At 39.1% G+C, this 15004-nt stretch overlaps 1 protein-coding gene across 1 annotated transcript; it reads left to right on the plus strand.

Annotated features, from left to right (window-relative positions):
- The first annotated feature begins 326 nt into the window (after positions 1 to 326).
- On the plus strand, positions 327 to 9294 carry LOC129091686 (choline O-acetyltransferase-like). The gene is made up of 14 exons (XM_054599383.1): positions 327 to 371; positions 1172 to 1363; positions 2051 to 2169; positions 3732 to 3785; positions 3983 to 4163; positions 5600 to 5777; positions 5890 to 6059; positions 6137 to 6237; positions 6348 to 6476; positions 6573 to 6695; positions 6789 to 6930; positions 7192 to 7254; positions 7900 to 8037; positions 9028 to 9294. The coding sequence occupies exons 1-14, from the start codon at positions 327 to 329 to the stop codon at positions 9292 to 9294; spliced, it is 1902 nt and encodes a 633-aa protein (XP_054455358.1).
- The last annotated feature ends 5710 nt before the right edge of the window (positions 9295 to 15004 follow it).

The raw sequence follows: 15004 nt of genomic DNA on the forward strand, positions 1-15004 counted from the left end.
GGATTGAAAAAACAGATTAAATGAGGTTTTAAGATGCATATCTCTGTGCAGTGGTGAGCGATGAGGCGCAGCTGGAACTCAAGGACAAGCAGCAAATTGCATTAGGCTGCAAAATGATGAGGAATGGAAGCCTGCTGGTTCGCTTTCAGACTGCAATGTGTAACTCCATTGTTCAGTAGGCCTACTTTTTTATTTACTGTATTGTTTCTATACTTGTCTTCTCTCTTTCTTAAATGTCTTTATATGCTTCGTGCAGGGAAGACTGACCTCAGACCGTCTCGAGAGGCTTTTCACATTATTTCCCCTGACTGGACTGGACTGCAAAGATGCCAATCATGGAGAAAGAGACGGCCAGAGACCAAGACAGCAAAGTATGAAAACATGTTTATTTATTTTATTTTTTTAAATCAACACACATTCCGTATTCTCTTTTTGTAACGTTTAAATACTGAGCATTCTCTCTGTCCATGGTCCTGAAGTTGGCAAAGTAATGGGGTTGAATTTCAGCACCACGGACAGCGGCAGTGCCACTTACACCAACTGGCCGCTAGGGGCGAAAAAGACAGCGGGCCTTTCACATACATTGAAATAGTACATGTATTATTTAGTCACAGTCATTTAATCCACATTGAGCCAGTAGAGGATTATGATATCATTGAGTTTGCATTGTCTTTACTGTGGTTAGATTGACTCTAATTTTTAATCCAAGTTTTTTCATCATTCCACTTTTTATGACGTATAAACATAAAACATCTACACAAACCCCACTTCCAGTAATCCAAAACTAGGAAAAAAAAAATTAAAAATTCCAATTTACGTGTCAATATTAACATTTGGGGCTACTAACAGTTCAGTTATGCAAATGATCAAACATCAGATAGAAAAGATAATGAATTTCTGTTTTCTATTCTAATGAAAACAAGAATGTTTCAAGTCCCAGGGGGCTGTAGAGTTTATTCTCAAATAGGCCTCGAACCATTTAAGTTGAATTATTAACGTAGGTTCTAATAAAAGAAGCATAAAGAAAAGATGTGAAGGAATTACCACTTTAACTAATGAACCCTCTGTGAACCAGGGGAAAGACTTAAAAATAGTGAGCAGCTGCTGTCCTTTCATTACTCATTATGGGTATTTTTTTTTTACCAATCTGTGTTTCTTTTTATGACATCAGATGTTGCCAAAGGTCCCTGTGCCCCCACTGAAACAAACCCTTGACACTTACTTGAAGTGTGTCCAACACCTGGTGAAGGAGGAGCAGTTCAAGAAAACAAAAGCCATCGTGCAGAAGTTCGGGGCTCCTGGAGGCGTTGGAGAGGTTCTCCAGAAGAAGCTTTTAGAGAGGAGGGACAAGACGACCAACTGGGTAAACTCTCATATCTGCAAGATTAAAGAAACACATTGCTGCTTCTTGCCGTAGGGCCCCCCTGTATCAATTATGTTTTTCTTTGTTTTATTAGTCTTTAAAAGTATTTGGATGCGTTTCTCCTCTCTAGTTCATCAAACATTCATCTGTAAAACTCAATACAGTCATCGCAAAATCATTCTCTAATCATTTTTCTACAGTTAATACACTCTTCATTATAATCCAATTTATTGAATTTGACTTTTTACAAAATAGTGTTTGTAATCAGCCTCAGCCTTGATTGTTTATTTTTTTTAATAAAATTGTATCACGCTCTTCATCTGCTCTATTAGGTCTGAAAATAAAAATGAAAATGACCTCAGTTTTTTCTAAAAAAAAGAAATATTACTCATTCATAAAAAGTTGAACAAAGTGAAACACCTTACACTGAAGTTTTAATGGAGCCTTTGTTGCTTCAATCTCTCCACCTGCGTCTGAGTGATCAGTCAGACCGCAACTCATCCAGCTCGGTGGAATCTATCACACTCCCACTCTCACACTGACTCTCTCCCACTCTCCTTTCCACCTGGCAGTGATACACTGTAATGGTTTTTTACCCAATTGCCCAACTCTGACAGTAATAACTTGAGTCCAAAATGCTTGACAGAGCCACATTTCTCAAAAAGCGTCCCTTTGTTTTTTATTTAGGTGTATGACTTCTGGCTGGAGGACATGTACTTGAACAACAGGTTGGCACTACCGGTCAACTCCAGTCCTGTCATGGTGTTTCCTAAGCAGCCGTTTAGAGATCATAAAGACGCCCTCAGGTATGTGCTGGACTTTTGGCTCTGCTATTGCCAAACCTTTGCATGTGCTGGATGTTTGAATGTAACCCACCCTCCTTAGTTAGCTGTGAGTAACCAGGGACTCTATAACTACTGTCACTAACCCTAACCCTAACCCTTGACATAGGTTAACGAAAAGAGCAATTCAAAAGAAAACCTTATCCTAAATAGCTTAAGGATAAGGTGATAACATGCAAGACAATATGAAAAATATGCATCTGCAGGAGAGGATTCAAATTTTCATAAAATATTTCAGTAATGTTAACTAACTAATATTTCTCTTGTGACTGCAGCCAATAGAACAGTATACAACATATAAAACAAGTATCTTCATTATCAATTAATCTCAAAATTGTCACAATTACCAGGTTTTTCCACATAATGTAAGAACATTTTAAGAAACCTGAGTCCAAGGTGATGTCTTAAAGTTGCTTCTTTTGTCCAACCAACAGTCCAAAACCCAAAGAAAATTAAGTTGACTTTCATATAAGACAAAAAATCATCACATTGGAGGAGGCAGAAAAATTGTTGCATCTGAATTGAATTGAAAAATTGACTGATTATCAAAAGAGTTGCAAATAAATATTCTGTCAATCAAACTACTTATTTCAGCTCTTTTGGAAACCTTCTTTGTACTTTGCTCTAACTTTCCAGTCAGCTTAGGTGCTTTAAGTCATCTCAAATTTAAAAAGAAGTACATAAATACACCAAGTTCTACCAAAAAAAAGCAAACCACAATACTTCATATCACATAATAACACCCAGAATGCACTGAACATCCTAGATTGGTTGCAGATTGCTTGAGAGTCTGTGACAACCACAGTTTTTCCAACCACAATACAATGCCATCACTAACAATACAAAGTACTCAGTATATCACTCAGTTCTGCAGCCAATGACAGGGTTTATGTTCTTCTCAGCAGGCACGGACTCAGATTAAGATCTGAATTGCAGACATGGAGAAAATCACTGGCATCATCTCTTGGCTATATCTCTACCCATTATTAAATGAGCCATGGTCCACCAGACATTACACCAGTCCACCCGGGCCTGTAACTCAACATTAGCTTTTGTCAGCTCTCGCCGCACTAACTGAATAGTTCCAGAGCACCCCGAGCTGGTAATCTACTGACACAGACACTTATTAGATCGGGAGTGACAGGGCCAAGCTCACCGCAGAGACCGCTAGTCAGGCTTCATTTAGGGGTGCGGTGCTCTGCGGCCGCCTCCTTTGTATTGATCTGGCTTTGAACGTAATAACACCAAGACAAACGACATACAACATGAGACCTGACAGGGCTCTGTGCTTTCCCCTCACATGTTTTTTTTCTCTCTCTCTCTCTCTCTCTCTCTCTCTCACAAACACAGATAAACACACACACACACACAGCTCGCCCACTGTATCCTAGTAATTTACCGTGATGTGATTACTGTTGGGCCTTTGAGAGATGAGAGCAGATCTATTTATAATCACCAGCCAGTCTGCTGTGTAGTTTCAGTGTTTCATGTTTTTTTAAAATGTTCAAACTTTTCACTCTTTTAAGATTTGCTGCTCGTCTCATCAGAGGAGTGTTGGACTATGCTGCTCTCATTGATGCGTGAGTTAAACCTGTAATGGATTACATGTCACCCTGCACCCTCAGCATCCACATGCATGCCCCTCGGGCTCACCTCATCTACGTTACCTCAACAGAGTAAAGTCAGTGAATTTACGAGGAAAATAAAATAAAGTAAAATAATAAGTGATAAAGTGAGAGTCTAGAGGTCATTTTATGTGTGTAATAATGTCCCTCAGGCGAGCGCTGCCAGTGGATTTTGCTCGAGGCCAGCTAGCTGGGACCCCTCTGTGCATGGAGCAGTATTACCGCCTCTTCAAGTCCTACCGCTACCCGGGGTTAAAGACAGACACGCTGGAGGTCCAGATGAACGCAGCCTCCTCAGCACCGCAGCACATCATCGTGGCGTGCAAGAACCAGGTCAGCACGGCAACCTCTGAGGGAACATTTCACATTTCACACATTTCACACTTCTGTCCTGTCCATTTGAGAGAAAATAAAAGTAAATGCAAAGATGATTTAAAATGATATGGAAAGTTTATCGATAGATGCTGAAAGTCATGTAAGATATAAGCCATTTTTTCCTTACCACCAGAGATGTGATGGATTTACCATTACATGCAGCAATACTGGCCTCTAGTGCAGATAAACTATTCTTTCATCAGATTTCAAAGAATTGGAATCTTCTGAGCATCTAAACTGGCTACCATAGACATATCAACATCTACTCTGTCTAGTTGCCATCTTTGAATATACAGTGTATTTTACAGATTTAATTACCACTAGATCAATAAAAAAGCCAATATCCTCTGCCCTATTGAATGTTAACAGCCCTTAATAAAAGGTTTGTTTTCCAGTAACATGCAGTCGGGAAATTTAAGGACATCAAATTCGGAAAACGCTTAACTACAGACATGTCTCAAAGGACTTTAAAGACGATGAGCTTGCCTATATTAAATAAATAAGTAGTGAATCCCAAAACAAAACGATGTAATACAATTTGCAAAAAGAGGAGCACAACACAGTGGATTATACTGAAAAAGTACATTACACCAGGATTAAATGACCAATTACTGCTGGATGCCACACAGGCTAAACAATTACATCTTTTATTAGTTAATCACTGACAGAATTTATCTATAATTTATGTTTCTAAAGGGATATGAGAACAAGGCCCAAGAAGGCATAGCTGTATTTCAGTTTGAAAACAGTGCCTTAAAAAAAATTGCAAATCGTAATGCTATAAAGGTGTCTATTTGAATATTGAAACTGGTGAGAATATATAATTATTGATAAATCAGACAAAAGATTGTAAGTAATCAGTGACCCCATAATCTTATTCACATGCATGGTCATAGTTTTATACTGTGTGTTAGACCCCACGCCACGAACATGCAGGTCTTAGGTCCAACGCTACTATTTGTACACATTTAGCTCACAGACGGTGCCTTTAAATCACCATGGAAAGAGGCACAGTAGGAGCTCTCACCTGGAAATGGTTCTGGGAACTATCAATCTGTGGCACATAAGGGCCCGTCCCTATGGAGATACAGGCAGTTAATTAAATTACTGTTGATTGAATCTGCCAGAGCTTCCTTGAGTCGTGTGTTAAACAGATCGCAGAAGAGGAGCCTTATTTTAAGTAGCCCTGGACCATTTTCAGCCATAATTACTAGCGTCCTATTTATCTCAGGTGTAAAGTACCGTACAACAGTAACAATGAACTCAGATATGATTGACTATGGCAAAGACACATAGAAACACAAATATTCACTATCAAAATTGTATTATTTGATGCAGTACGCAGTGAAATAGTTAAGGAACACATGATTTATATAATTTCTTTTTCTCACTAGTTTTTCGTGTTGGATGTAGTCGCAAACAGCAAGCAGCTCAACGAGACTGAGATCTTATCCCAACTGGAGAAAATCAGGAAAATGGCCGACAACGTTGAAGAGAGACTCCCTCCTCTTGGCATCCTGACATCTGATGGGAGAACAGAATGGGCACAAGCCAGAGATGCACTAACAAAAGGTCTCGGCTGCAAACTCTAATTTCTATCAGAAGTTTTGAACAACTGCAAACAATTTTCAGACAAATAAACATATCTCATCTCCTCCCTCATCTCCTTCCCTCTTCCATTCAGATCAAACCAACAGGGACTCTCTGGCCCTGATTGAGAGCTGTCTGTGTGTGGTGTGTCTGGATGAGCCCAGTGGCCTTGATCCTAGGGATACCAACAGAGCCCTGCTGATGCTGCATGGAGGCGGCCGCGAGAAGAATGGGGCAAACCGCTGGTATGACAAGTCCATGCAGGTAGGGCAACATTCAAGGCACTTTAAATCCTCCATGAATGTAGAGTTTGGGCCGTTAGCTTATCCACTTCCTCTCAGGTTGTTGTAGGAATGGACGGGGTATGCGGAGTTGTGTGCGAACATTCGGCATTCGAGGGAATAGTTATGGTACAATTCTCTGAATACCTGATGAAATACATGTAAGTTAGCTCATCGCAGCAAAAATATAACCACACACTGAATATTGTTGTCAATGAATGTGGGTGAGGCTAACAGTGAGAGACACATTTGCTGTTGTTGTCTTGAACAGAACAGCGAGTCCCTCCAAGATGGCGAGAGCATCCAGCATCAGAGAGCTCCCCCCTCCAAGAAGGCTGCTCTGGAAATGCAACCCACACATCCAAGGACTTTTAGCAGCTTCTGGAGACAGACTCCAGAGGCAAGACCAACACATACAAACTAACACTTCACCATATCTACAAATAATTCCTCCTTTAGACATCTTGTCTCATGTTGTCTGCTCTTTCTCCTTCAGGCTGGTGAATAATCTTGACATGGATGTTTTCAAGTTCAGCGTATATGGGAAAGAATTCATAAAAAAACAGAAGATGAGTCCAGATGCATTCATACAAGTTGCCTTACAACTTGCATTTTACAAGTAAAGCACATTCAGGATCTCAAACTTCAAATGTAGCTATCATATGCCCTTTGAAATATACTGATATTGTCATTACCGTGTCTCCTCATATAGATGCAACAGAAGGCTTGTTGCCACCTATGAGAGCGCGTCCATTCGGCGTTTCCAACAAGGTCGGGTTGACAACATTCGCTCTGCCACCTCTGAGGCCCTGGCCTTTGTGATGTCCATGACAGATGAGAGGGGCACTTTCTCCGTGAGCCATTTTTCTCACTTTGAACCCAATTACTGAGTTACTCCCACATTACTGTTTATCACGCCTGTCTAAATGAAACAGGTGCGACCAGCCACCTCGCCATGCTGAACCGAGTGTACTCATCCAAACAGATGATCCCCCTGCAGATTTAACGGGGTCTATGAAAAATGAATTTACTGGCTGCACTGCTCTCTTTTTGTACAATGTAAAAATAACTTGATTTTACTTTTTTCTCTAAATTATTTTTTGTTTCTTCAACAGGATTCAGAAAAAATGAGACGATTTAGGGATGCAATTAATGCCCAGACCAATTATACAATTGCAGTAAGTATTTTAAAACAGCCTTTGTCAGTATAATTATGTGACAGCCAGAATTGAAATGTGTTAACTTAATATATTTATCTCAAAATATATCTTTTGAGTATCAAACATTCACTACCTGGAAACTTAAAGGAATAGTTTGACATTTTTGGAAATGCACTTACTCGCTTTTTGCTGAAAGTTAGATGGAGAGATTGACAGCACACCAATGTCTGTATGGCAAATATGAAAATCCAGCTATGGCAAGCTTATTCCAAAGTAAACTAAATTTCAACATTTCAACAACTGTTTCCCCGATTCGAGTCTTTATGCTAAGCTTAGCTAACTGTTTCCTAGTTGGAGCTTCATATTTTACAGACAGATATGAGAGTGGTATGGATACTCTCATTTAACTCTCAGCAAGAGAGTTAATCATTTTATTTCCCAAAATGGTTATGCAAATCATCTTTAAGGGAGGGGTGGCAGCTACGGTCAGCTTTAATTGATGTTTGTTACAATAGATTCCAGTAGTGACCACGTTTAATTACAGAAAAAACTGAATAAATAAATAAATACATTTCGGAGTATCACTTAAAGAAGACAGGCTATATGGTTGTTGAATTTCTATTCCAAAGATCAGAGAGGCACTTAATAAAAAATATCTCTCAGGCTATTACAGGAATGGCAATAGACAATCATCTCCTCGGGCTTATGAGGATCGCAAAGGAGCTCAACATGGAAAAGCCAGAGATCTTCTGTGATGAGACATATTTGGCCAGTAACCAGTTCATCCTTTCTACCAGTCAGGTAACATGTGATCCCACTCTAAACTGTTCTTATTGTACCTGTGTAGTAAGTTAACTTGACTGCCATCTGCAAATGTGTTACCAACTGCTAATGTTTTCCCCAAATTTTGTTGTTTGTACATAATTCAAGGTGAGAAAACACAGCCCAGGATCCACCAGCAAACACTGTATAGTCAGTAAATAGAACCAAGTTCAAATGGCTGAAAGAGAGGCCGCTCAAAAAGGGCTACCGAACTCTACTACAGTCATTAAAATAGAGACTGGGGCTGCATAAGTGCACTTGCAACACAACAAAACTTAACAAAATGCAAAAGACTAAATAGAATATAGTTTCTGCTGGTGTTTCGGATCCTCACAGAGGGCTTTGTGCTTGCTGTTATTGTATTTTAATTGGAGACCCTGCCAAACACTATTGGCCTCTGCATTGAGTTTATTCAATTAGACCAAATAGCTTTAGCTTTCCTGACAGCACTGGAACCCAGCACTTCAAATAATATATATATATATATATATTTTTTTTTTTTTAACTAATCTCCATTGCTTAAGGCAGCCACATATATAAACTATATTAATTACATTTGGAGTACTCTTCAACTCTTTCCTAGAAAAATACCTCACAACACAAAGTGAAGCATTTTATGTTGAAAACTTACTGGTTATTAAATCAACATTTTGTTTAGTTAATAAATTGATAAAAAAAGTATTGACTATTTGAATGGTTCCAACTTGTCAAACGTGCGGATTTGTTGTTTTTTCGGTTTGCAAACTCAATATCTTTATGCTTTGGACTGTTGGCAAAATACGCTATTTGAATATGTCACTCTTAGAGTTTGTGATGAGCTTAGAGATTGTTTTACATATTTTCTGCCAAGTTATATGGTAAATGATTGATTGAATGAAACAGTCAACTGATTAAGCAATAATACATTCATTTTCCTGTTCCCTGGATGAGCTTAACTGGTCTAACCCTGACTGTGCCCTCTTGTATCAGGTCCCAACCACAGTGGAGATGTTCTGTTGCTACGGCCCGGTGGTGCCCAACGGCTACGGCGCCTGTTACAACCCGCAGTCAGACCACATCATCTTCTGTGTGTCTAGTTTCTGGGAGAACACAGGGACGAGCTCGGCCGTTTTTGTCAAAGCCCTGAATGAGGGCCTGCTGGAAATCAGGGACCTGTGCAATAGTGGCAGTGCTGCGGCTACCAAACTGGCCGATAGCGGCCAGGGAGCTGGCCAGCGTCATAAATCAGGGAAGTAAGCCATAATGAGAGAGCCGGCCCACTCAAGCTGCTCCACTCAACACTCTTAGACTTAGACTCAGTAGTTGAGATGCCTTTGTGTGTCTTTGTTGTCTGTGCAATAGTGTTCCTTTAACAACAAAATACAAAGCCTTAAAGTTCTTATATATTATGTAAATACAAAAATAATGTGATGTGATTGAAAATTGTAAAACTATTTATTTTTTGGGGGATATGTGTGGACATTATAATGATTTTAGGGTCCAACCATGACCCTGTTTGACTCAGCAGACTGAGATTAACCGGTCTGCTGCCTTTAGGAAACTGAAGCCATGCCTGCTTTGAAGCACTGATGAGAGGGGAAACTCCCCTATCAGAGCGAATCAGCTGAGCGATCCAATGTATATTTTAAACACCTAGAGTAGTAATGTAATGTATGAGAGAATATTCTGTAAAGCTACAAAAAAAACAACGTACATTTAGGATACTTCTAACAATCATGACATCCTGTAAATGTGATCCTGTTACATGTGTGTGTGCCATCATGTAATAACAAACTGGATTAGTTATATAATACATACTATACAAGATCCATTTTAATGTGCTAAAGTTATGTAATGGTTGTATTCTATTGACACCATGAGGTTTCCAAAGAGGTTGTGGACATGTGAAGTCTGTCTGATGAGGCACTTTAAGATACTTATATAAAGATATGAATCAATTACTGTTAACACAGAGGACTGGTTATGAAGAATGTGTGTAGAGGGAAAACAAATGTGGTTTTATTGACAGATTTAAGGTCGTCTAGATGTTCTGTATGTATGTGTCCAGTGTTATAGCAATAGTTAATAAGTGTAGAGTGCAATACAGTGCTACTTTATAAGTAAAATACAGTCCCGTGGTGATTGAGGCAAACCACTGTGGTCATGTGTATATAAGTGCTTTTACTTGCACTTAGAGGGAGAATATATTATTATAATGTAGTGCAATAACACAATAGCAAGTGCAGTGAGGGTATATGTGCAATTTACCTAATCAACTCTTTAGATGCATGGAGCTTATGTATTAAGAAATTACCTATTTTTTTTATAATCAGAAATATCGGAAATTATCGTTAACATTAAAATGAGTTATGGCAATCTACATGGTGCATGCTGTATGGGTAAAAAAATGTCAATTCAAAGTGTATTATGACTCATATTTGTCTACAAATGTATATTGTGTTTCAATCTGTGGTGGTTCTAGTTAACAGCAAACTGAATCAGTGATCTGTAGCTGTGAAAATGTGAGGATATTTGTTGTCCTGTATCCATATGACACTTGTTATGTATCTACCAATCATCAGCCCAAGTGAATGTGAACCATGTAGATGATTTCAAAATCAATGTCATGAAAAAAGATTATAAGCGACACATGTTGCATGTTTATTCTTATATACTATGTGTATTTTTTTATGTTCACATGAAAAGCTTATATGACGATATAGAAATATACTGGTAAAGGGTACAAAAAAGTAAGAAACATGCCTTAAAATAAAGTGATAAAGTGAACTGTTTTCCTGCCAGATGTTAGACTGTATAAATATTGAATGTTTTACCTCTGAAGTTAATTAGATTTGTTGGTGATTGCCATCTAATCTGAGTGATACATGTTAATATTGTAATATTTGTCATGTGTTGTTCAGTGGGTTTTCCCTTTGTAAACCATGTGAGTAAAACTTGCTGTTATATCCACTGGACCACTGCATAGTATTAATGTGGCTTAATGTAACTCATCCAGGATACTATTTTTGGATGGGAATTAATGTGAAACACATCATTGAAATGGTGCTTTATTCAGTAATTTAATATTCAATGAATGTTCAGTGAAAACTCACGTTTATTGTGAAAAACAAATCAAAAGGCTGATTTATTTTTTTAGGCTACAACATTATTTTCATGATAGAAGACATTGCTAATTTATCTGTAATACAACTGTTGTGTAGCAAAAACTGATAGGAATAAAAAGAAATTCAAACTTTATAATAGTGTCAAGTGTTTTCTGTTAAAATTGATGACCAGTCTGGCTAATTTGCTGAATTTAGTATTTTCTTGATTTGGATGATTACAGCACATAGTTACAGTTCTGAATTCAACATTAATAAGAATTGCCACAATTAATACATCACAAATTATGGATACTGAATTGTTTAAGTCTACTTCATTTTCTCACAGTCTCAATAAGGATATCATATACACAAAAACAAATTTACTCATTTTAATTTTTGTTTTCAAACATGATGCTAAGATAACATGGCTGAGAAATAAACCAACCTTGATGGTCAGTCTCAGGTAACTGTAACTGGAGAAACAACTGGACTCATTTGCATAGGGTTGTCTGTTTGCAGCATGGCCACTTCACTAACACACTCCCAACAGATGGCCTCGTTTTCACTGGCATCTGAGAAGGTCTTTGGGGAGAGACCTAAATTTAATTCTCCAATGGTTAAACCACTGAACCAGCTCGACCAAGTGCCCAAAAAACATTAAACATTTAGTCAAGCTCCTGTGAACTGGTCCAATTACATTAGGAACACATATCGGGGTGAAAATAAATCATGCAGACTCATAACGAGTTTAACAGTTCAGTGTGGTAATGGCAACAAGCACGACACCGTCCACTTCCATGATATTGCAATTTATTCTCTCTGTTTTCAGTGGCTGTGTTGTATCAAAATATCAATTCAGCAAATTACTTTGCAAGCAAATATGAATGAATGAACAAAGCAGACTCCATTCAAATGGTGGGCTTTTGTGGTTCAGTTACCTCCACCAAAGAAACAGGCCAGGCTTCCCATGAGTCTTCTAGCTCCTCCAAAGTTGGGCTCAGGAGCTTCTTAAAATGTTCTTTCCACCACCCGACAATGGCCCCATTTGCAGTCGGCAGTTCTTCCTTTAAAGATCAGCATGGGCGAGGCCCAGCCTCCCCCTCTTCTTATGAGATTACAGCAAATTGGCAGCCTTACCTTGATAAACAATCGTACCATTAGCATATAGACCACAGCGCTTGGGCATTTTGCAAAGATCTTTTAGAAGTTTTCCTCATTGAGTATGTTTTATAAAGTAATCAATATGTGTATCTTAGCATCGATTCAGACCAAACAGCTGCATTGGTGGGGGGGATGTTGCTCAAGGTACCAATGAAACATTAAATAGGATCCAAGAAGTGCAGTTGAAGTACAGATCCTGTGTTTAAAAGCTTTTCAAGTGACAAAACACTTCAGAGTGGTTTATAATGCTCACAGTCAGGATTTAAAAACTCTGGAAAGATTTAATGAAAGCAACTATTGTAAGGATTGTATTTGATTGGCTTAGGCAGCACCTTGCCGGATGACGTCACATCTTGTTGCAGCAAAAGTCGGGCCAGGTTAATCTTTTTTTGACAGACAACCCTGCACTGTTTTGCCAAAGTTTGTTAAATAATTAATCAAAGGACATACTAGAATTATTCTATTTCAGTGTATTGCAAGAGTCCATGCTAATTAAAAGAGAATAGAGATGTACATTTTCCCATTATGTGATCATAATCATAGAAGACTAATATCAAGTCTCATAAACCTATGTGCCCCCCCTGTTTTTCCTGGCTGAATTTAGGTATTGAAGAGCATTGTGAGGAAAAACATCTCACACTGCTGTGCAAGTCACCTCGCTGCTCTAATACCGGCTGTCCAGAGGTGAGTCTATTGACAGAACATTAAGCTCGGTCATCTAAAGCCGGTGCTGGCGGCGACCAGCACTTTCATTCGGCAAGGTGCAGCTAGTGACAAGTCTTGGCGTAGAGATCAATGACGGAAGCCCACCTGGAGATGGATGATGGGAGTACATTACCACTAATAAGTGTCTGCCACGCCGCAGAAGCAGACAGAGCCTTACCTGCTGGCTGCTATTGACTAGAGACGGAGGCAGAGCTGTCCATCTAGATTCCTTCCTCCCTGCTTACAGGCCAGCCAGAGTCCAGGAGAAATAAAAGGCCACTGTGGCTGGATTTCTACCTCCACTGAGAACGACAAAAGCAAACCAGAGGCAGAGTCTATTTAAGTTAAGACCCTCATACCTTAAAAATAGATCATCACTGCACAATGAGACATGATCTCAGCAGGCCATTTGATGAGTTTCTATACACAGAGAACCGCAAATAAATAAAAAAAATGTAAACGCAAATATCTGTATATAAATATGATAATATTTCATAAAAAAAACTGTGCAAAAGGCATCAATTAGTAAAAAGTGAGCTACCTGTCCTTGCGTCTTACTAGTGGACACGCTCCGCAACCCCTAAGCGCCTCAGCTCTCACAAATCACGTCATGTGCTGTAATCAATAATCACCATGTAGTCGAAATGAGCCTCTGTAATTGAACATGACTGCACATGACTCAAAAACAACAGCTACAAGGTTACAATCTGACTCCATTCAACAGCCAATTAGTTACGCTGATCCTGTCATCCAAATGTGCTCCCCACACTATTAATATATTAAGTAATACAGAGGCCATGAGCAATGATGCAGAGGTCTTTGAAAATGAAACTGAGCTTGACATTTTCTCTCTAAAATGGTACAGGTGGAAAAAAAATTATACCATTGTCATGTGTCAGATATTGACATTTAAGTTGAAAATTCAAAGATCGCACCACTGCCATTCCTACAATCTTTCAATTAAGGCGAAAGTCTATATTATAGCTGTCTGTTTTCACTCACAAAGGAGTTCTGATAATGGCCAGTCTGGCATTTATGAGGAAACTGCTACCAGGGCAGAAGCCCCATTTACACACCGTCTTGGAGCCTAATTGGTCAAGAAGTGAAGCCCCATTAAATAATACGCGACAATATAGTACATGCCAAGAGCTGAAACTCCGTACTTCCTTGGAACCCTCCCCATTTAACTAAAATGTACTGATACCTTATGACAGAAGACTTCAGCTTCATATAGTGATTGACAGGCTTCCATTATGACTTTTTTTAAAAACAGAGCCAGAAATAATAGGCGTGTGAAAAATTTGTTTCCCTCACATAAAAGAAAGAATTGCAGCATGAACTATTCATACTTGTTGAAGAACCGCAGTATAATAATATCAGAGGCACTGTAATTATTCTCAAATCAAAATATTAGAACACTGCAGCCATAATCACACATTGTTGCATATCACCACAGTAGCCAACTTCAAGCTCTTCACTTCAGCGACTGTCAAGAGTTTCTTCAGCTGTTTTGATATGTTATAATGAGGCTCTGCTGGATGACAACGTGACACCCATTCATCTCAAGGAAGACTGCCTCTAATTTATTTTCCTATTTACTCCCCGTTCGGCGCAGGCAGTAGTTTTCTCATGGTTTTCTGAACAATACTCCATCCCCAGGACTGCATATCGGCAGTAACACAGGCTACGCTACTGTAAACGCAGTACCTAAACAATGCTGGCAATGTATGATTCATTTTGTGATTGGAAGATCAATAACCAATTTGAAGATGACCTGGTGGAGAGGATCCAGATTGCGGGGCTGTGCTTCGATGTGCAGCGTAAATCTCGGTTGGTGGATGTGCGTCCAGGCCTGCCACAACTCCTGCTCTGGGGAATGATTTATGCCTCGGTCCTGTGAGATGTCCTGTAGCGGTTGGGCTCGCACCAAACGCAGCTAATTTGAGTGGCCTCAGTGAAAGAGCTCGCTGAATGAATAGTGGGGATGGTAAACGAAA

Source organism: Anoplopoma fimbria, chromosome 5 (genome assembly GCF_027596085.1).
Source record: "Anoplopoma fimbria isolate UVic2021 breed Golden Eagle Sablefish chromosome 5, Afim_UVic_2022, whole genome shotgun sequence".
Lineage (NCBI taxonomy): Eukaryota > Metazoa > Chordata > Actinopteri > Perciformes > Anoplopomatidae > Anoplopoma > Anoplopoma fimbria.

Excerpts from the sequence above, each read along its gene's own strand:
- LOC129091686 (XM_054599383.1), top strand. The coding sequence starts at position 327 with ATGCCAATCATGGAGAAAGAGACGGCCAGAGACCAAGACAGCAAA. Across the intron at positions 372-1,171 it reads CCAGAGACCAAGACAGCAAA|ATGTTGCCAAAGGTCCCTGT; the intron begins GTATGAAAACAT and ends TTATGACATCAG. Across the intron at positions 2,170-3,731 it reads GATCATAAAGACGCCCTCAG|ATTTGCTGCTCGTCTCATCA; the intron begins GTATGTGCTGGA and ends CACTCTTTTAAG.